The sequence below is a fragment of the Lissotriton helveticus genome, chromosome 6 (genome assembly GCF_964261635.1).
Source record: "Lissotriton helveticus chromosome 6, aLisHel1.1, whole genome shotgun sequence".
NCBI lineage: Eukaryota > Metazoa > Chordata > Amphibia > Caudata > Salamandridae > Lissotriton > Lissotriton helveticus.
This window is the reverse complement of record NC_136067.1, coordinates 315457453-315479349: the sequence shown is the minus strand read 5'-3', so window position 1 is coordinate 315479349 and position 21897 is coordinate 315457453. Positions and strand designations below refer to the sequence as shown.

General features: G+C 49.8%; 1 protein-coding gene across 2 annotated transcripts in view; it reads right to left on the bottom strand.

Annotated features, from left to right (window-relative positions):
* SMC6 (structural maintenance of chromosomes 6) overlaps positions 1-21897 on the bottom strand; it is a 1026872-nt gene that overhangs the window by 55773 nt on the left and 949202 nt on the right. For both annotated transcript variants that reach the window (XM_078647759.1, XM_078647758.1), the window contains exon 26: positions 16645-16742. In XM_078647759.1, the coding sequence (XP_078503885.1) occupies positions 16645-16742 (98 nt within the window). The remainder of the gene's footprint in view (positions 1-16644; positions 16743-21897) is intronic.

Genomic DNA, 21897 nt, shown 5'->3' with positions numbered 1-21897 from the left:
AATGCATGGCACGTATTACCCACAAGATGCGTCTCCTGCAGTAAAACAATATCCGGGGATTGTCGCTTCAAGTATTGCAAAACTATCCCCCGTTTTATCCTATCCCCGAGACCATTAACGTTCCAGCTCAGTACCCTCAGCCCCCTACCCCCCATCCCAGACAAGAACAAACAGTCCTCCCCGACACAGAACAGGCACAAATGATAAAATAGCGACCAAATCGTAGCCTAGGAACAAGCAAACAAGAAAAGACCCCCCCACCACCCCCCAAGGAACCCTCAACACACAACCCCCCACCCTGCACCCCTGCGGTAGACCAAAAAGCCACCCCAACTTGCAGTGTGCCTGTCGCCCCATTAAACTAACCTACAAGAAGAGAGAGAAAAACGTCCCCTGAGGAGGAAGAGTCCCGAATCCCTCCACCCCCGGGTATTTACAACGTAGAAACATCGCTGATCACAGAGCCACTGCAAAGCGTCCAACAAATTGGCTCGTCGGCACAGACTCACTCCTCCTGTTCTTCCAAGCCGCCCTCGGCGCCCCCCAAGCTCTCCGGGTCGATGTGTGGCGTCGGCAAGGTGTCCAGCCAGTCACTGGCCCCCTCGGGGCGATCAAAGAAAAACGCACGTTCATTATGTTCGATCCTCAGGCGAGCCGGAAAAAGCATGGCGTATTTCAGTCCCATGTCCCTGAGACGTCTCTTCACCCCCGTAAAGCCCATACGTTGCTTCTGCACCGCCTGCGTGAAGTCCGGATAAAAACTGATAGACACGTTTTCAAACTTTGTGGGACCATTAGTACGGCAGGCCTGCAGGATAGTGTCTCTGTCCCGGAAATTAAAAATCCTGGCTATTATAGGCCGCGGAGCGGCACCAAGCTTGGGTTTCCCACCTGGAATCCTGTGAGCACGCTCCACCGCAAAAAGATTACTAAGGCCCTTTGGTGCCAAGTGGTTCCAAATAAGATCCTCCACCAAAAGGTCCGTAGGCGAGTCTGTAGAGTCCTCCGGAACACCGACGATGCGGACGTTGTTGCGTCTGGCCCGGCTCTCGAAATCATCCAGCCGACGGGCGAACAAATCCCTGGCCATACGAAGATCGCGGACCTCGGTCTGAAGATCTGAGACATCCGTAATCAAGCTCGCTGTCTTGACGTCCAGGGATTTAACCCGCTCATTGGTTTTCCCCAAGTCCGTCCTGATAAGGTTGACCTCGATCGCCACCGTGTCTAGTTTAGCGGCCAGAGTTTCATATTGCCGACCCATCGCAGTCTGGATACTGGTAATGGCGCCCATGACATCCTTTAGAGTCGGATCCTCAGTCGCAGGAGCATCGTCACCAGACTCCCCCAGGGCCTTACTCGATCCACCAGGGGATCCCTTCGGGCGGGTAAAGCGATCTATAGTCTGTGCCTGGACAGCCCCTCCACGATTCGGGCCTCGGGTGTGGCGCCTCTCAGAGTCCGTCCTGCCCGTCATGGTGGGCGACGAGCTCCGACTGGACCTTTGGAATCTGGTCAAAATGATGCCCTCTATGACAAGCCTGTTGTGTCGAGAGGTCGAGGAACGACAACCAGAGCGAAATTGACGGCCAGCCCAGGGCAGCAGTAGCAATCAGTGGCGAGGTGGCGTCAACAATGACCAAAATCGAAACCGAAAGTACCACAGGGGCAGCGGATGCAGCTCTCCAGCCGTTGTTGTTCAATTGCCACCTGGGCACCTCGGGAACTCAAGCCCCCGGATGGCCTCTGCCATAGGCCTCAAATTATGAGGAGCAACAAGTCCGGCTCCCGGTGGCCAAATCGAGTTTTGGAAAAAGCTTTTGATATCAGCAGGGCATCAACAAGAAATACCCGTCGTCCAAATCAGGATTTGTTACAGGATAGATGAGGGTGGCGGAAGGGGTCTCGGGAGCCCTCTGCTCACGCGTCCATCTGGGATCCGCGCGTAGCTCCTCCCCACGGCTCTTTCTTGATCTTCACGAGTACGCGGGGGAGAAGAGGAATTGGAGGAAAACCGTAGGCAAAGATGCCGGACCATGCCATGGAAAACGCATTCCCCCAAGATCCCCTCTGGGGAAGCCAGCTTGCGAAGTACTGGCATTTTCTGTTTTCCCTTGTAGCGAAGAGGTCCACCATCGGTGTTCCCCATCTCCGAAAGACGCTGTCCAGGATCTCCTGGTCTAGCTCCCATTCGTGGCAGGACGATTTTAGCCTGCTGAGAGTATCTGCTTTGACGTTTTGATCCCCGGGAGGTGTTCTGCTGTCAATGATATTCCCTGCTGAATGGCCCATTCCCATATCTCCTGGGCTTCCTGAGACAGGGAGAGAGATCTTGTTCCCCCTTGCTTGTTTACATAATGCATCGCCGTGGTGTTGTCTGTTCTTACCAACACCGGCGCACCTTTTATTATTGGCAGAAAAGCCAGTAATGCCAAGCGGATCGCCCTGAGCTCCAGCAGATTTATATGTAATTGCTGCTCCTCTGCCCTCCAGCGGCCGCTGACCTGAAGGTCCTGAAGGAAAGCTGCCCATCCTTCTAACGATACATCCGTCGTTGCCACTAGCGGAGCTGCTCTTGCTAGAAACATCAGTCCTTGAGACACATTTGCCTTTTGCGTCCACCACTTTGCTGCCTGCAGCATGACTGGCGTCACCTTTATTGGATCGTCGAAGGATTCCTCCGCCTGACGCCATTGGAGATCGATCTGTTCCTGAAATGGTCTGCAGCAAGGTACCAGTGGAATACAAGAGGACATTGTGCCCAGCAAGGATTTGTACCTGCGGACTGAAAGAGACTTTCTTTTTCCCCAAGTCTTGGAAGAGGGACACAATCCTCAGTTGTCTTTCCTCGGAGGGAAACGCTTTGTTGCATTCCGTGTCCAATATTGCCCCCAGAAATGTGATCACTCTTGCTGGGTGGAGGTTTGACTTTCCCTCATTTAGAGTCAATACTAAATTGGCGAATAAGTCTATGCAAGCTTGCGTTGACGCTCTGGCCTGTGTCTTTGATGGTGCTTTGACTAACCAGTCGTCGAGGTACGGAAATATTTGATGTGTTTGCTTCCTCAACACAGCCGCCACTGGAGCCAGGCATTTCGTGAAAACTCTTGGCGCTGACTTCAAGCCGAATGGCAGTACCCTGAATTGGTAATGTCTTCCGGCTACCCAGAACCGAAGGTACTGCCTGTGTGCAGGATGTATCGGCACGTGGAAATACGCGTCTTGTAGGTCCAATGTAGTCATATGATCTCCTGGGTTCAATAACGGAAGGATGTCCTGTAGGGATACCATCCTGAAAGATTGTTTCTTGAGATAGGTATTTAAGGATCTGAGATCCAGAATGGGGCGCCACTGGAGCTTGTTTTTCTAATGCCGGAGTTGATGCAGATGATTGGCTCTTTGGTGCATCGGTGGCGTACAAGGGGGCGTTTGAAGAAATTCTATGGTGTGACCGAATTTAACTATTTTGAGGACCCATTGGTCCGTTGTTATTTTCCGCCAATTGTGAAGATAGTGAGCAATCTTTCCACCCAGGGGAGCATCTGACAGAGCCGGAAGATGGAGGTTGTCATTGCCGACGGGTGTTGTCCTTTCCTCGGCCACCACGTCCTCTTGGAGTTGATTTTGTGTATCCTCCTGACTGACGCTGGTTATATTGCTGACGGTATGGCTGCGATGAGGACTGATAAGAGGATGAATATCTCCCTTGTTGGTATCCTCCTCTATACGAGGATTGTCCTCTACCCCTGGAGCCACGAAAAGGGGTTTTCCTGTACTGCAGTGTTCCCATAGCCTTTGCGGTATCAGTATCCTTCTTGATACTTTCCAGCGTATCATCTATATGTTTTCCAAATACTTCTTCTCCATTGAAAGGGAGGTCTAAGATTTTGTTTTGCACCTCCGGCCTAAATGCTGTTGCTCGCAGCCAACCTTGCCTGCGCAGGACCGCAGCTCCTCCCAGGGATCTAAATACCGTGGTCGCTATATCCATAGCGCAGTATATGACTTCAGCCGAAGTCCTCTCTCCTTCCATGAGAATTTTCTTCGCCTCCTGCTTTTCTGGATCTGGCACCAGGTTAACGTATTGAGACAGGTCGCACCACATCTGCCTGTCATACCTCCCCAATATAGCAAGGGGATTAGCGGCTCTTACAAGCAGAGCAGACATTAATGAAAAAAGCTTCCCTGCGTTATCCAACCTTCTGCCCTCTTTGTCTGGAGGTGTTGCAATCGGAGCAGATGGGTTCCTGGATTTCTGTTGTGCCGCCTGCGTGATAACAGAATCCGGTTTGGGATGACCCAAAAGGCAAGATGGAGCATCGACCGGTGCTTTATACTTTTTATCCAGTCTGGCCAGAAACGGTGTTACTGTCGCTGGCGTCTCCATGACCTTCAATCCTTCTTTCCAGATATGAGACACTATAGGTAGAGATCGTACAGATCTCCGATACGAGTCTTTAAAGTCATATAGAAAACATTCCGTTTTCTCCTCTGTCATGGTCAGTGCAAACCTCTTAGTGGCTCTCTCCATCAAATTATGAAATCCACCAATGTCCTCCGGTGGAGAGTCCACTGGTCTCTGCGGAGGAGTTGCAGGTGATGGGGCGATATAGTCATGCCATTCTGCACTTGTGTCCGCAATTACACCATCCTCCTGATCCTCATCCGAGGTATCGTGGTGTGTTGTAAGTGGTGGGGACCTAACAGTAGGTTCCGGCACAATCTCTCTCCTACGAATCGGAGTCCCTGGAACCGATCGTGGACCTGGAGTAGCCTCTATGGCCTGTTGAGCGACTGGAGTCGCTGGGTATCTTTTCCTATAATCCTCCAACATTCCTTGGAGATCCTTCAACAAAGAGGATGGAACACTGGTCATCTCCTCTCGTTGCTGTTGTCGATATCGGTGTTGTTCCTGGGGTTGTTCTTGATAACCCCCATATTCTTCATCAGAATCGTATTCTTGGTACTTGACCTGTAATTGCGAAGGGATACTGGCAATACCATACTCATCATCTTCCTCCGAATCTTCCTCCTCCAGTAAGTGAGACGGTAGCAATGGGGAGACCTTGCTTGGAGATGTAACCTCAGGTGTTATAGGTTTTTTCCAAGGCACCAACCTTTTTTCTGGTGTTTTTTCCCTCGACGAGATTCCCATCGCCGTGGTCGACCAAGTCATAGTCGTCGACGCTACCGTCGACGTTGTAGTGACCGTCGACGCTGTCCTCGTCGACGTCGTCGTCGACGCTGCCGTCGACACTGCCGTCGTCGACACAGTCCTCGTCGTCGACGCTGCCGATGACACGGTCGTCGACGCCGATATAGTCGTCGACGGTGAAATCGTCAACGCTGTTTTCTCACCAGCCTTATCCTTCTTCGTCGACGACGACAGAGGTGCTTTCGTCGTCGTCGATTGTCCCTTTTTAGTCGACGGTCCCGTCGACGGAGTAGATTTCTCCTCAGAAGGCACAGAAGAAGATCGTTTGATGGTAATCTTGATCTTCTGAGGTGACTGTGGTGGATCTGAGGTGGATTTTGCTCCTTTCACCTCACCAGCAGATCCTTCTTCCCCTTAGGTGAGACTGAAGGGGATTTTGAGGCCCTGAAGACCCTGGAGTGGTCTTTTTTGGGGCCTTCTCAGGTCTTTCCCCTGAGGAATGTGTCTGAGGAGATCTACTTCTCTTCTGAGATCTCTTAGACGCCACAGATTCCTCCTCACTCTCACTTGAGAGGATTTCCTTCCTGGCTTTGACTTTCTGAAGCCAGATCAGTAGCCTTCCCTCACGATCTCTCAAGGTCTTATTTGAAAAGGTACGACATACCTTACAATCTGCTGCCTTATGGTATGGATAGAGACAGTAGATGCAGTCCTTGTGAGGGTCATCTGTAAACAGCCTTTTCTTGGAGCAGGTTGAACAAGCTCTAAATAATCCTTTTTTCTCTTTCTCAGACATGGTTGATGTAGAAACCTCAAATTCAAGTCAAAATACTGTAGAAGTAAAGAGTTTGAGCAGAGCTCAAAGGAGACTCCCTAGCACAACATGCGGTAGAAAAATCTGAGGGGCAGAAGGTTCTCTCAGGAGTGTTCTAGAGGGTGAGGAGCTCTGATTGGTTCAGGGAAAAGTTTGGGCATTTTTTACATAACAAAGGCTATGGGTTGCAAAAGGAAAATGGGCCTAGGCCTCTTTTCAGCTTGCTACACTACTAAGCACTGCTTTTTTATATACCGGAGACTCCCGTCTCGACGACGGGGAATGATTCAGGCATGTGAATCTATGAAAGTTCCAATACTGGAGTAACGAGGCCTAGACATCCCCCGAAAAGTCAGTGGTTCTCAACCAGGCGTGGTACCAAAGGGCCACCAACGATGAAATCACTCTGCCAAGTAAGCTGGTTGTGTCTAGCCCACAGTGTACGGCGAATGTAAGTGCATCTCTCCCGTCAGCAATAGCTTGGGATAATTTGGCACAGGCCTCCTCCGAGACCATACAGTGGTTCTGCCACAACACACTAATCTAAATCAAAAATTTCCTCAAATTTCTCATACAATTAATGTAAAAAGCACACAATTGTCTAAACCCATGTCTTGCTTAAAAAGCTCAAACAAATTGTGTTAATTTCAATATAACCATATATATCCTATGGTCCTTCGCACCACTATGGAAGGAGGAGAGACCAAGCCAGTACCTGGGAAGGTGTCCAGTCCACTGACATCCAAGAAATCCTCACACCAGGTGTCCTCAGTGACCTCTAGGGGCTGGAATTTATGAGGGTCCACTGGCCCCTCCCAGTCCTAGCCCATAGGAATAGGGCACAGGCTTCGCCCTGGATAGATTGCCTCCAGTTGGTGCTGGAGTAGGACAACCCCCAACCGTCTAAGTGTCAGGCATGGGAATTGGGTGGCGCTGACAGCGCCAGAGAGGTCAGCAGTGGGGTCGATGTACGGAAGATCGAGATGGCTTGACCGGCCTAGTTTCGAAAACGGATACGAGAGGACTGACTGGCGCCACTGGCGAACTCGCCAGCAGAAGACCAGTAGGGATCCCGCCCGAAGCCGCTGGACCTGAAGGTGTTCCAGCGGGGACAGGCCACCCAAAGATGAGGTGCACAGGCTCATAATATTCATTAAGTTGGGCAGGGGTGGCTCTGGCTCCCAGAACTTTGGGGAGGCACAGAGACTGCCAAGGGCCAGGCTCAACCATGGGGATCCAGGCGTTGAATGCTTACAATTCCCCGTCTCGTTGGAAGACTTGGAAGACTCTGACAGATGGGGTGAAGTCGGAGACCTATTTGACTTCTTGTTGTTCCTGCAGTTGTGGGACTTTGTGTGCGAAGACAAGCTCCTGAAGCGGCTCCGCGACCGATGTTGGTACCTTCCTTTCCACCTGGATCAAGACCATCGCAGCACTGCGGGTCAATAAGCTTGATGGACCACTCGCTCAGGTCCTTGGTGTGCATGGCACGACTATCGACGCAGGACTTGGGATCAGGGTTATGCTCAAGGCACCCACTAGAGGCAAATAAGGTGTGGGTCTGTCACCAACTTTTACCAATGACAAGGGCTGCAGGGTTCCCTCAGGTGCTACCAGCATTCCCCGTGGACATCCATATCACACCAGACAATGTCTCAAAAATCTTTGAGCTACCGGCGCACATGTGTACTGCTCACAAAAAAGTTTCTGGATCCAGTCCGACGCCTGGGGATTATTCAAATGCAAGGAATCATGCCAAGAAGTCTCCATCAGATGTCTGGTGCATCTTCATTAAATCTCTTTCTGGTATTTTTTTTTTGTAAAAACAGTTTTTATTGGCATTTCAGATTAGAACAAGACAGTTTAATGAATATTCACTGCATTAATAACTGTTATTATAGGATGACAATCCTTTTCCGACCACATGCCTTTTATGATAACAGTCCCGCAACCAATTCCACCCTGCTTCCCACCCCCCTCGTCAGTGCGCCCTTGACTCCTCTCACACATCCCATAATCAACAATCCATCATCTCCCCGATCCAGTCGAAAGGAGGAGGTAGGTAATGTGGTCCATTGGTGTCCTGAACTTTCGGGATCTCCGTCGTTACTCGTGACAGTTGTGTATCGCACCGGGGACGGGGAACCTCACAGCTGAGCTACCCTATGGTGTTGCTGATTCGCCATCCTCGCTTTGGTCACTCTCAGGCATTTGCAGCGCGGTCACTAGGGCCTCCCACGCCCTGGCCGTCTCCAGCGCCCTGTCGTTATCTAGCCGCCTGGCCTGTTGCAGCCGCAACGCGCTCTCTGCCTTCGCCCATCGCTCCAGGGTGGACCTCCAACGCGAGTAGCTGGGGCCCCGGTTGGATTTCCAATGCATGGTGATTTCCCGTTTGGCCAGTATCAGTCCCAAGTCATAAAATTTGCTGGTGATGCGAGTGCGGGGGGTGTGTGGGAACCACAATAATAAACAAACGCCCATATCCGCTTCAAGTTGCCGATCCGTGACAGCATTCAGGCAGGCCATCACCGCCTCCCAATAATCAGTCAGCTTCACACAAGACCACAACATGTGGGCAAAATCCGCGCTTTCCACTCCACATCTAGGGCAGAGTGAAGATGCACCCTCAAAATACTGCGAGATCTTAGCAGGCGTCAAGTAAGCTCGGTGGAGGGAGAAGAATTGGACCAGCTGGAACCTGGCATTCGTAGTGCCTTTCCATGCGCGCCGTAAAAGCTGCGGCCAAGTCGAGTCAGGGATCGGTCGCCCGATATCCCCCTCCCACTTGGCTTTCAGCCCGTCCAGGGGCTGCAGCGTTCCCGTCGACAGCCTCCGATATAGACAGGTGACGGCCTTGTAAGTACCAGCCGCCATGACCACATATTGACAGCTCTCAGATGTCGGTGGTTCAGAAAGGCCCCTCTTCCAATGGCTCCGGATACTAGCCACCAGCGAGGCGTGTAACAGGTAGTCACCCCTCGGGAGGCCGTAAGCGTCGCGCAGCTCCTGGAACGAGAGCAGCAATCCCTCCTTGTACAAATCTCCGACCATTTGCAGGCCAAGTTCCTCCCAAGTTGCCAGCGCAGACCAATCCCCTCCATGTGGAAAGGCGGTGCACATCCCTAGTGGGATCTCGGGGGCATAGGGGCGAGTGACGCCGGATCTCCTATGGCACCGCAGCCAGCAGTTTCGAATCGTTCGTTCCTCCCCCGTGAGTTGGGAAAGGTCTAATTTCTGGGCCAAAATTATAAAGGAGATGATGTATCTCGGGAGGATTCCGCCAGCAGTCCCCTCCGGGCCTCTGAATTCTAAAGCCACTGCTTGGGTAAGCCACTGCAGCTGGGCCGCCAAATAGTACCACTAGAAATCCGGGGCTGCTAGTCCCCCGTCCGATCTGGGGCGCGTCAGTGTGGCCAGCGCCACTCGCATCCTGCCCGTCCCCCATATGAACTCGGTGAGCAAGGAGCGTAGTTTGGTGAACACCGAAGTCGGGATCCAGATCGGTAGCGTGCGAAACAAGTACAGTAGACGAGGCAACGCCACCATTTTCAGTAACGCCACTCGCCCCGCAACCGATAGCGGGAGCGTCCGCCAGAACCCCATGCAGCCACGTAGGCTCCGGATCGCTCTCTCAATGTTACCCTCCAGGAGGTCCGACGGTGTCCGATATATGTGCGTGCATAGATAAGGGAGACAATGATATTCCCATCTCAGCTCATCCTCCGGCTGGGAGTCGTCCGTGCCCGACACCAACGGGAAGAGGCAAGATTTCCCCCAGTTGACCCTCAGTCCCGATAAGCGGCCAAAATCTAACAGCAGGCGTCTAGCCCCGCGCAAGGCAACATCCGTGTCGGCCAAGAACAGTAGGCAATCGTCGGCATAAAGGGATATGTAGTGGGCGTCGCCTCTCAGTTGAAGGCCCTCATATGCTTGGCCCTGGCGGGCGTGAGCAGCCAGGGGCTCTATAGCTAGCGCGAATAGGAGGGGGGACAAGGAACATCGTTGCCGGGTCCCTCGCCCTACCCTGTATGGGGCAGAGATAGTAGCCCCAGTCTTGACTCGGGCTGTGGCCGCAGCATAAAGCAGGGCGGTCCACTTCACAAACCGCTCGCCCAGGCCGAAGGTCTCCAGTACGCAAAGCAGGTAAGGCCACTCAACGCTGTCAAACGCTTTCTCAATATCGGTTGACAGGACAGCGGCACCTGGCCGGCCAGCAACATAGCCTCCCATAACCCGAAGCAGCCTACGCACACAGGTGGCGGTGGTGCGTTGGGGGATAAACCCTGCTTGGTCTGAATGCACCAAGGCGCGCATGTGTGCCAGTAGCCGCGTCGCAAGGACCCTGCTCAAGATCTTGTAGTCCGTCGTAAGCATGGACAGTGGACGGTAGGCTGAGCGTGAGGTAGAGTCGCGGCCCCGCTTCAGTAAGGGAATTACCAAGGCCTCTCGGGTAGTCGCAGGCAGGGTCCCAGTTTCCCAGGCCTCTCGGTATACCGTGAGCAAACGCGGTACCAATATATCTGCATAGGCTGCGTAAAATTCAATCGGCAGCCCATCTGTGCCAGGAGTCTTGCGGCGAGCCATTTGTTTAATGGCCACTCGAATCTCACCCTCAGAGATGTTCCCGCCCAAACGATCCACGTGTTCAGGGTCAAGCCGGGGGAGCCGTGCCGCCTGGAGAAACTCATCCAGTTCCTCTGGCACACACGCGATCGCGCTCCTGTAGAGGTGCGCGTAATACTTGTAAAATTGGCCATTGATCTCCGACTGAGTGTAAACCTCATTCCCTTCCGGAGTGGTCAGAGCCACAATCGGGGTGCCGCAGGCCCCCGGTGCAGCCAGCCAGGCTAAGAGTGAGCCCACCTTGTCGCGTTCGGCGTGAGCCCGAACTAGGAACTCCTTATAATCGAAGCAGCGCAGCTTCTCCGTTGCCGCCGCCACCTCTTCCCGCGCCGCCGAAACCGCCTCGCGAGCTTCAGGTATCGCATGGTGACGCCTCTCCTCCGCGCGTAAGCGATCCTCGCTCCGCGTAAGGTCCTGCAGGAGAGTCTTGCGGACTCCCGCAGTAGCCGAAATACAAACTCCCCGAACCACTGCCTTAAAGGCATCCCATTCCAGAGCTCTACTGGAAGCTGTGTTCGCATTCTCAGCAAAGTAACCGTCCACCCCATTACCTACCTCGGCCTTAAACGCCGCGTCCTCCAGTGCCAACGGGTTCAATCACCATGTCGGTATAGCTTGGCGTTGCCGCATCCATTGGACCACCACCAGACAAGGGTTATGGTCAGAGATCGTCTTAGCCAAGTATTCACTGTGGCGGACCAAACATTGAACATCCGGCGAGCACAGAATGCTGTCAAGGCGAACATGAAGCTCATGCGGGGGGGAATAGAACGAGAAATCTTTCTCCGTCGGGTGTTGGGTTCGCCATGCATCAACCAGGCCCCAGCTACTCTGCCACTCTCGCCTACTCTTCGCTAGCCTGTGCACTGCCGCTTGCGCCAATGGAGGGTGAGACCTATATAATCCCACATCAAGTACTGAATTAAAGTCCCCCCCCAGTAAGACCGTGTTGGCTAGCACTGACGCCAGTTTCCCCGATAGTCGTGCAAAAAAGGCAGGTTGGTCCACATTGGGGGCATAGATGCTGCAAAGCGTCACGTCCCTCCCATCCAAGCGGCCCTGTACAGCTACAAACCTCCCCTCAGGGTCGAGCATCGTCTGCAATGGCTGGAAGGGGACCCCCGCCCGCACCCAGATCAACACCCCCCTTGCAAAGGCCGAATAGCTCTTGTAGAATAGCTGACCCCGCCATCTGCGCTGTAAAGCCCGCCCCTCACTCTGATCAACATGCGTCTCCTGCAGAAAGGCTATTTGTATACCCCTACGAACAAGGTAGGCATGCACCTTGTGGCGTTTCAGCATAGAGTTCAGTCCCCGCACATTCCAGGTCACACATTTTAGTTCAGGTATGGTCCCCATTCACATTAACAATTGCAGTCCTTACGGAAGAGAGAAGTCCAGGCACACTGACAACACCCCAGAACCAGCTCTTGAACACCACCCAACAACTCCACGTCCCACCCATCCCCAGAATAGGCCCCAAACAGCAGAGACCCATCCAAAAGTCAATAACCCTAGTACAACAATCTCCGGTAACTACCAGAGTCCCACAATAGGTGTGAGATAGGGGGAGCGGCCTGTTGCCGTGCCCAGCAGGTCGCGAGCTAACCATGCCTCCAGGTCGGCCCTCCCCAGTGTGCTCCAGTTGCCCCGCATCCCCACCCCCATAAAGGCAGAGACCATCAGCAGCTGAAGGGAACCCCTCCGCAACCACACATCGCTCCTCTCATCCCAGTCCCATGCCCCCGCCCCAGACCCAAATAGGGGGTCCGACTGCAAATACAATACCAGCACAACGGGTCCTGGGAATCATTCGTCCAATAAGCCATCAGCAGTTCCAGGCGTGACATGAGGAGGCCCAGAACCGCCAGCGCCCGACTCCTCCGACACCGCTTCCTCCGAGCCCTCCCGGGAGCCCGTCTCCGCGGCGGATGTCACTGCTACCGCCTTGGAAATAGTAGAGACCGCCCGAAGGGCCTCCTTGCGTTCCAGCTCGGTCTGCGAGCCAGAGGGTGTCCCAGCCTTCGGTGGTCGCCTCTTGGGTCTCCTGGTCCGCCTGGGCCTCTGCACCATCCTCTGTTGTTCCTCTGTAGCAGGACGATTATCCGTTCCAGCCTTGTAGAGCTCCAGCCAGTCCCAAACTTCGTCCGGGGAGTTGTAGAAGGAGGATTTACCATCCAACATAATCCGCAGGCGTGCAGGGAATAGAAGAGAGTAGCGGATCCCCTCCTCTCATAGTGCTCTTTTGACTGCTAGAAAGGTGGAACGCTGCCTCTGCACCTCAAAAGAGTAATCCGGGTATATGGAGACCTGAGCATTGTCCACCCGGTAGGGCCCCAGTGCCCTCGTCCTCTGTAGGATCAAGTCACGGTCTTTGTAGTGCAGCAGGCGCGCCACCACCGGTCGTGGAGGCCGACCCTCAGCCGGAGGCCGAGCCGGCACCCGGTGAGCGCGCTCCAAGGTGTAAAACGGGGTCAGGCCCTCCGGGGCCACCACATCACGCAGCCAAGGCTCCAAATAGCCCAGCATGTCCGCCCCCTCAATTTTCTCGGGCAGGCCAACCACGCGGATGTTGTTGCGGCGGTTGCACCCTTCCGCATCTTCCGCTCTCTGCTCCAATAGTTGCACCCTATGCAGCAGCTCCCCCATCGCAGCCTCAGTCGCTTTGGTCGTCGGTTCCAGTGCGTCCACTCGAATCTCCGCTTGCTTGACCCGGTCTGCCAGCTTGCCGTGGTCCGCCCGCAGGAGTCCCAGGCCCGCGGACACCTGGCCGATGTCCTGTCGTAGTGCTTCCCTGGTGTCGGCGATGGCCTGCAAGATCTGTTCCAGTTGGCCTTGCGGGAGGCCCGGTGTCGCGCCCTTGTCCACTGTGGAACCCTGGCTGCACTCTGCCCCCTCCTCAGCATCTGTTGAGGGCTTTAGGCGTCGCCCCATAGTGGTAGCCGGCCCCAGGCGTAGGGCGTCTCCTCAATTACTGCGGCCTGGAGAGTGCAAAATGCGTCAATAGGTCCCCAGTCCCAGGGTCACTTCCCACGAGTCTCGTACTGCAGCGCTGGGGGCTCCAGGCCCAACACCCCACAGCCGGGAGTTCAGGAGCCGGCCGTGCGTATACCCCTCAAAGTGGCGGGCCCTATCACAAGCGAAGGGGGCCAGTCCAGCACCAGCCGCAGGGGCCGGATCCCACTGCTCAGAGGTCCGCTCAGCGCTGCATCCCCCAGGCCTGCAGTGTTCAGCAATGTGTCCCAGGCCTGAAGCACCTCGGGGGTCCCCCCTGCGCCGCCCCCCGAGGCTCCCTCTGCCAGGGAGCTGCATATGACAGTCAGGAGGAGGGGGGGGACACACCTACCGCCAGACGTCGCAAAGCGCGCTGTGTCTCAGCCCCCGCCGGTGTCAGCGCCGGTCCGGCCCCCCCCGCCGGCGGGCTCCGCCAGTCGTCCCTGGCCCAGCGCTGCCGCGGGGCAGCCCGTCCTCCTTCGCCGAGGCTCCGGCTCCAAAATCGTCGGTCCAACTTGCGCGAAGGCCGGCTGCCGGGCAGCTCGCATCGCGGGTCGGCCACTCCTGTACGCGAGGCCGGGGATCCTGCCGAGCGCCCAGGCCGCTCAAGATGGCCGGCGCCGCGCCGGTGACCTCAGGCCCAGCGCGTCTCCTTGCTGCCTTTGGGACCGCTCCTCCGCTCCAATGTGGACCTGATGGTGAGCGGGTGGGGATGCGGTCAAGCCCCTGCCAGCGGGGTCCGCGGGGGGAAAGCAATTCAGGATAATCGGGGACGGCCGTGGTAGAGCGCGAAGCTCAAGCGTCCATTTCTAGCAGCGGCCAAGCCACGCCCCCCAAAAATCTCTTTCTGGTAGATATGCTATATAACTGCATATTCCACACTTTAGAATATCCTCCCAGGTGCCAAACTGGATGTAGAGAGCTATGTAGCAGAGGTCCCATTAAAGTAGGTAGTGCTGAGCTGCTTTTAGTCTGTTATCCCATCTCATCTCTCTGCCCATACTGTGCCATACGTTGAATACAGTAGATGTACCAGGAGGGAGCTTAGTTAGAATTCCATGAGGGCAAGGGACATTCTAAACTATCAGTGACTGTAGATCCTTGTAAGGTTACAGAAGCTTTCTCCCAGTATAAAATCAAAAATATTGGGAGGGAGGGAGGCAGGCAGGCGTGGGTGGATTGGCACGGGGTGTACAGGAAAGACCACTGCTAAAGCCCTCCTCTGTCCCTGTTTCTGTGCCTGAGTTAGGTTCTCAGTTGAGTCTGACATCAATGTTTTCTCCATGGTTTCAAGGATGCAAGAGCATCAAATTTGATGCCTGCTCTGCCACCGGGTTTCCCCAACTTTTTCTCTCTTTTTTTTAGTGTCATAATAACCAAATGCTGTTTTACACAAAACATTGGGTCAAAAACCCCTCGCTTTAAATTGTCATCTTTGACCCTGTTGCCTAAACAACTTGGTGTAGGTTTCTGGATAGCAAATTACTACAAAAAATCATTATCTAACAGGTAAAGACCCCTCTCAATCAGGCCTCTCATTTAGACCAACTTCAGTCTGGTTTCCATTCTCAACATGGCACAAAAACTGCCCCCATTGAAGTAGCTGACAATATAATGGAGACTGAAGAGGTGGGAAAGATTGGTTATCTTGAATTACTGGCTTCCTTGGGTGCTTTTCTCATGATTTATTGAATGCCCATCTAAAACGGATCTTGGGAATGCGCGTTTTCCCCTTACTTAGTTTTCCTCATTTGCAAGTTAACGGACAATACAGTCAGGATGCAACATCTTCCCACTTCTTTTGCTATCTACTGCGGGGTCCCACAAGGCAATTCTTTGTCACCATTTTTAATGTTTAAAAGCCACTCTTTTAAAACGCTGTTGTTAAACAACATCAATCAATCAGGATTCTATATCACAGGAGCTACAAGAACATAAAATGCAAATCATCAAGGACGATTATAATTTTTATCCTGCGGCACCTTTATTACTCTGCGCTCCCTTTCAGCTAAATAGCATATATGGTTGGCCTCCAAGAGGATTATGTGTTTATATATATTTCAAATATCAGTGGTTTGCGAACTGAAAAGCAGTTGATATCATATGTCCCCAAGTGACATGTAACAGAAGAACTTTTTTCCTAACTCACAAATTATCACGCTGCTCTGACTTGGAGCGGTGAAGATGATTTGCGCGATTCTGAGCCTCTACACTTCTGACTCCCAACTAATGTTAAGAGTGAGTTCCTCTAATTGCCTGAGGTGTATTTAGTATTTTTTTACGCTAAAATATTTTTTTCTAAGAATATGACCTCAAGTATTGTAGTATAAGTGGAAAGGAAGTCTTCAAGCATAGTGACACAATGAAAAACGAAAAAATGCCTGACAATAAGGTAGATAAAAGGTAGTTTATGAATATGTTTTTTTGAAGGATAAGAAGTTTCATGACTTTGAAAGATTTTGAAGACAATCAAATAACGCTTAAAATGAGCGAGTGTTCACAGTTCAGACTCCCAGCTCTCGAAGTTTCTATCACAGACCAAGTGACCATGTGGGTGTTATGGTGAATGTAAGACAGTACAAGCTGGAATACTGAAATCATCACATGAAGCATTGAAAAAAGAGCTAATCACAAACTCAGAGAAGTTCAACTCTGCCATGGCCTATCTCTCAAACTTAATCACTCAATAGATATCCTGACTCCCATTAAAACCAAATTATAGACCTAGACATCACCCTCTCTTGTCCCATACCACCCTCACCAGTATGCCATCCAACTCCTGTAATCCATCCTTCCACATCCCTAAACCCACATTTTGTTGATAGCATGAATTACCTAATACTAAACAACGATTCACTGTTTTGTTGCAAGTCCACATACATGCCATGTATATAATCTATGAGAATATACAAGAACAATAAAGGGTTTACAATTGCCAGTAATCATTTCAGGTTTACATAAATAGTTAAAAAATAAAGGTTAATTGAATTGGCTCTCTGGTAAATTACTGGCATGGATTATTGCAGCTAAGCATGCCATATGAAAATAGGTTTTTTACCTCATACTTTGTGGAGTGAGCAAAATAAATTGCCGGAATCTTTGCGAATCAGCCATCTTGAGCATCATGTCCATTGAAATTCTCCTGTTAACCATATCCTGAGGTATAAAAGTATTTAGAAAATAAATGCACGCATTGTCTTCACCTCACAACAATAAAAACATGTTACAAATATGCAATGGATGCGCAGCAGTTAACTAATAATCCTTTCCCAAACTGGCGGATATCAAAATGATAACGCAACTGTGCAACTTACAAAAATAAATGTTTCTATTCCTAGTACTTCCATTTCAGTCTCCCTGCTGGAAACATGGTGCAGTGCATTGTCACACCAGATGGATATATGAATCAATTAAAATACGTATATTACAGCAGGGCTTAAAGTAAAGCACCACAGCAGTGCTTCAAGCTTGGTTTTAGCATCACAATCATAACCCTCCCTTTAAATGACGCTGTTTAGAGAACTTCCATTGCCCTGAATTACGTTTTTTTCATCTTTGGATTTAGAACAGGTACTTCCCTTTAAGAAAGTTGCTTTAAGTAAATAAGCTTTGCATGATTGTATCGGGTCCCCAGCCAGAGTTAAACCCCACTGTCCACACCCTTATGGTCACGCTCTACTCTTAGGGGCACATGCATCAAAAATGTCATTTGCTACTGGATGAGGGCTCTACTGTTGTCTGCTTCTCTATTAAATAAAATATTAAAACAAAAAAAACAAAAAAATGCGATTCCTTGTTAGGGGATATTAAGGATTTGCAAATAAGGAATCACAAATGCCTATTCATGTAGGAATTCTTACAAATATAGTGATTCCCTAAAATTCCTTAATTGCGAGTCGCAATAAAGGAATCGCTACCCATTTATTCCTATAGGCCCATAGGAATCAATAGAAGTTGCATGCGCAATTTGGGAGTACCCAATAGGGACTCGCAAATTAAGCCTGCAATTTCAAGGATGCAAGGGTTCCAAAAGGATACCCTGAATTTACAATTTAACCACATGTTGCACACACACACACATGCCCCGAGGGCATGTGTGTATTTAACATGTGACATTGAAACATGCACTTTATTGCATTTTTCAGAGAAATCAAAAATTACCATCAACTTGAGATTGATGGTAATTTGCAATTCTTATTAGCAAAATCGCTAAATACAGTGTTTTACAGTGTTTATTAAGACAATATCTTTTTTAACACTAGTATCCCCAGACTAGGGTGGGCCTTAGCGCGCCCATATCACCGGGGTTCATCACTAAACTTTATTTTCGCTGGTCCTGACGAATGCCTGATCACCTACTCTCACATAGGCAGAAACATGTTGACCTCACATTAGGGATAAAACCGGACTTTTAATTTTGGTCCTTTATCCTACACTTCCGTTTTTATTTATGTCCAATTGGCAAAACGAATAGATTTCTTTTTATGACACGATTGGGACATTTTTAAATCACTAAATTCACACTTCACGCATCACAAAAAACCAGCTCCGTAGTAACCTGGCGTTGCAGCACACTAGGGTGGCATTCAGCCACTCCTGGTGGGGCCTGATGATGAAGCATGTCACCAACTAGGTTGGTGAGTGAGGGCTTTCTGAACAACCTAATGAGGTTTCTGTCACGGTTGATCCGGACTAGGAGTGTCGCTACATGCGTGCTCTTTTTCCAGTCTTTATTGGTATGACGCTCCTCAGTTGTTTTTTTGATTTCTCTCGAGGGGAGTAGGAGCGTTGGTTCCGTTCCCTTCCTCTCTTGTTGTTACAAGTGGGCTTCAAAAGTCTAACAGCAGTAAAGTGTAAATGCCTTCGATGAGTTACACACAGCGAGTGAGCAACACATGATGTAGGTGGTTTGGGGAGTTTTTCCCAACAAATAGCTTAATATCTTCCTCTTGAATTGCTAAAAAGCCACAGATCCTCAAAGGACATTCGTGATAAAGTGCACTTCCAAGCAGCCTAACCCTCATCAGGGGTGTTGGGGGTTTAGCCTCTGCCATAAAACGTTGAAAAACTGAGACAACTGTGCATTTTGTAGACTAATTACATGAAAAAGTGGGTACAAAAGCCATGATGCAGTTTAAAAGATTTGGAATTGCAATTTCACGGAGCTTATTTATTTTTAAATTGCATATAGCATCTTCTTTACTTCACATCCATTTTCCAATCCTTCAAATATTACGATGCTAATGGACTTAGAAAGGCAAATGTGGAGAAACTAAAAGAAATAAGTCACAATCTCGGGCATCAGTCAGCAGAGCTTGAAAAATCAGGACAGATCATATCGTATATGCACTGCCACAAAAGACACAGGATCAGACGTAACTGAAAAGAGCAATCAATATAGTTGATTAAATGTTTGTACCGTTCATAGAATAAAAGAGAGTATGAAGGAGTAAATACTTCCGCAGTGTCTTCAAAACTCTTCATGAATTTGATTTAGTTAAATATAAGCTTCCGTAAATCTGCACACGTTGTAATCAACTTTATAATTAAATATCACCTAAAAACACTCAAATGTCCCAATTCTAAGTGTTGGAACGGAAAATACCCCTACATGGTGAGGAACAAGCACCCCTGCCTTGAGTGTCCAAGCTGTATTGCTATCCGGATACCTGGTACTTATTTCGGGTCATGGGCGAACTCGGATCGTGCGTGTGAGCCATGACCTAGGCCTGTCATATGGTAATGCGGTCTGGTTAGAACATCAACTGTTACCCTCATAAAGGTAGGGGGCTACTGCCCTTACCTGGCATTGAGTGACATCGCAGCAAATCTGTTTTTGTGATCAGTAAAATCTGTAGTGGGGCGAGGCATTTTTACCTGTATCACTGGAGTGTGGCCTACTGACAATCCTTGAAGTTCTGTGACTGTGTTCTTAGCATGTCTGTGCCTGTGGATGGGACCTAACATGGAAGCTTTAGAGTTCCATTTTGGAAGCCTAGGGTCTGCAGAGAAGGGGGAGGTGACGACTGGCTTTCCCATACAGGAGATGTAAATTGCTTTCTTTTCTGAGAGCTGGAGTGGGAGACACACACTAAAGGGAGAGGAGCAGAGAATAAAACAAGTTACTAACCTGTACAGTGTAGTTCTCCAGCATTGACATCTTTTTCACAGTCACATGCTTGAATCTTCTTTGTTAGCGAAGTGGAATTCCCAAAGTAAATATAACAATCAGTAAAAACGAAAGCATTGTTTAACAAGCCTATATAAGTAAAAAAAATTACTGAATCACATTTTCAGAACAAAACTTAAGCCAATCAAGAATGAGCTCAGGAAGCACTCTTACCATCAAGGGCAGCCATACCTCACATATCTCAGCACAAATGTAAAGGTAATACAGATGAGGTATTTACAAGTGGTGAGATCATATTGGGGAGGAGAGTGGGTTGCATGTGAATCTATGAAAGACATCAATATTGGAGATTGATACTGTACAGGTAACTTGTTTTTTTTCCAGTACTGAATGTTTCATAGATTCACATGCTTTAAACTAAATAGCAAGTAGTTACCAATATAACAAAAACTCTGTAAGGGGAGGTCGGAAGCAAATATTTAAGGTAATAAGGACAAAACCAGAAAGAAGATCTCACTTCGTTAAGATAGATGCTGAAGGACTGCTTGACCCACTGCTGCATGACCTTTCACTGAGGAATCCAGGCAGTAATGCCAGGTAAATGTATGCGTGAATACTCCACGTAGTGCTCTGCAGATGTCCTGTAAAAATATTCCAGCAAACAGAGCAGTAGACGTAGATATGCATCTAGTGAAGTGCGCTTAAAATTTCCACCCAGAGGATATACAGCTTTCTGGTGGCAAAACATCATAGCTGCAGCAACCAATCCTGCCTTAGTGTACCTCAACAGTGCATATCCCTTTCTGGGAAGTCGATAGACTATCAAATATTTGTCATTTTTTCTGAATGTTTCAGTTCTGTCAGTATACAATTTGAGTCACTGTTTAACGTTGAGAGTATGAAGTACTCTTTCCAATGCATTCGTAGGATTTTGGAAGAAATTCTTAAGAAATACTGGTTAATTCAGATGAAAGTCGAATGGATCTTTGGGTGGGTATAAGGCGAGGGTTCATTCTCATTATGACTAACATCCCTGAATTGCCTGTGTGATTCCTTAACTGTGAAGGCTTGGATCTCACTAATCCTCCTAGCAGAAGTTTAGGGTAATAACAAAGCCAAATTCCAAGACAAGTGTCTGAGGTCCACTTTATAAATAGGTTCTAAATGACATTTTATTAGTTGAGATAGGACGGTCTTTAATTATCAAGAAACTGGCTGCTTTCTAACTGGAGAATAAGCCCTGAAAAGGCCCTTGAGGAATTCTTTAATCTGTCTGCAAGACAGAGAGACAGTTGATTTCATGATCTCTTAAAGCGTGATACAACAGCTGGGTGGAAATTTAACAGAAGAGAGAGAAAGGCCTGAACGTTCCAGGTGTAATAAATATGGCAAGATTTGTTCAGGGGATATTGAAAAAGAGTGAATGTTATTCTGAGAGCCTCATATAAAAAACAGAGTCCATTTAGCTTTTAAGTTGCGCTAGTGGATTTAGCTCTGGTGCATACTAAGATCTTTCTGCAATCCTCTGAAATATTTGAGAGATGGAAATCATAGTGTTCAGGAGCCAGGCTGATAAATTGAGAGGTCTTGAGGCTGGATAAACAAGTTGGTATTTGTCACTGGTAGCAGTCCAAGCATCTGTTTGAGGGGAATATACTGCTGTTCTGATAGAAGAAGTTTTGTGTACCAATATTGTCTTGGCTACGATGAGGCTATGAGGATAATGCCCCATGGTTCTCTTTCAATTTTGTTCAGTAATCTGGGAATTAGTGGAAGAGGTGGAAATGAATAAGCGAAGATTCATGTCCAGGATATCGGGAAAGCATTTCCCGACAACCCTTGCCACAGGTATCTGCTGGCATTGAAGCAACATTTGTGACTGAGATATGCTGAAGATGGGGGCGTGGCTTCGACGCCAAGCAAGATGGCTGCCTAGTGCGGGACCTCTCCGCTGCCGGGACGAGTTATCCTCAATGTGCAGGCTACTTTTCTTCTCCCGTGGATGAAGAATGACGGCAATGAAAACCGGAATCTCTCCTGAACATTTTCCGATGTTTCTTGAGCTACGGTGAGCCCGCGCTGCAGTTTTATCTACGCGACCCGTTTCTCCTCAGATTCGGAGAAACGGAGCTCCGCCATTTTTGGCGTTCTGCCCGACCGCGCTACCTGTTGAGGTGTCGA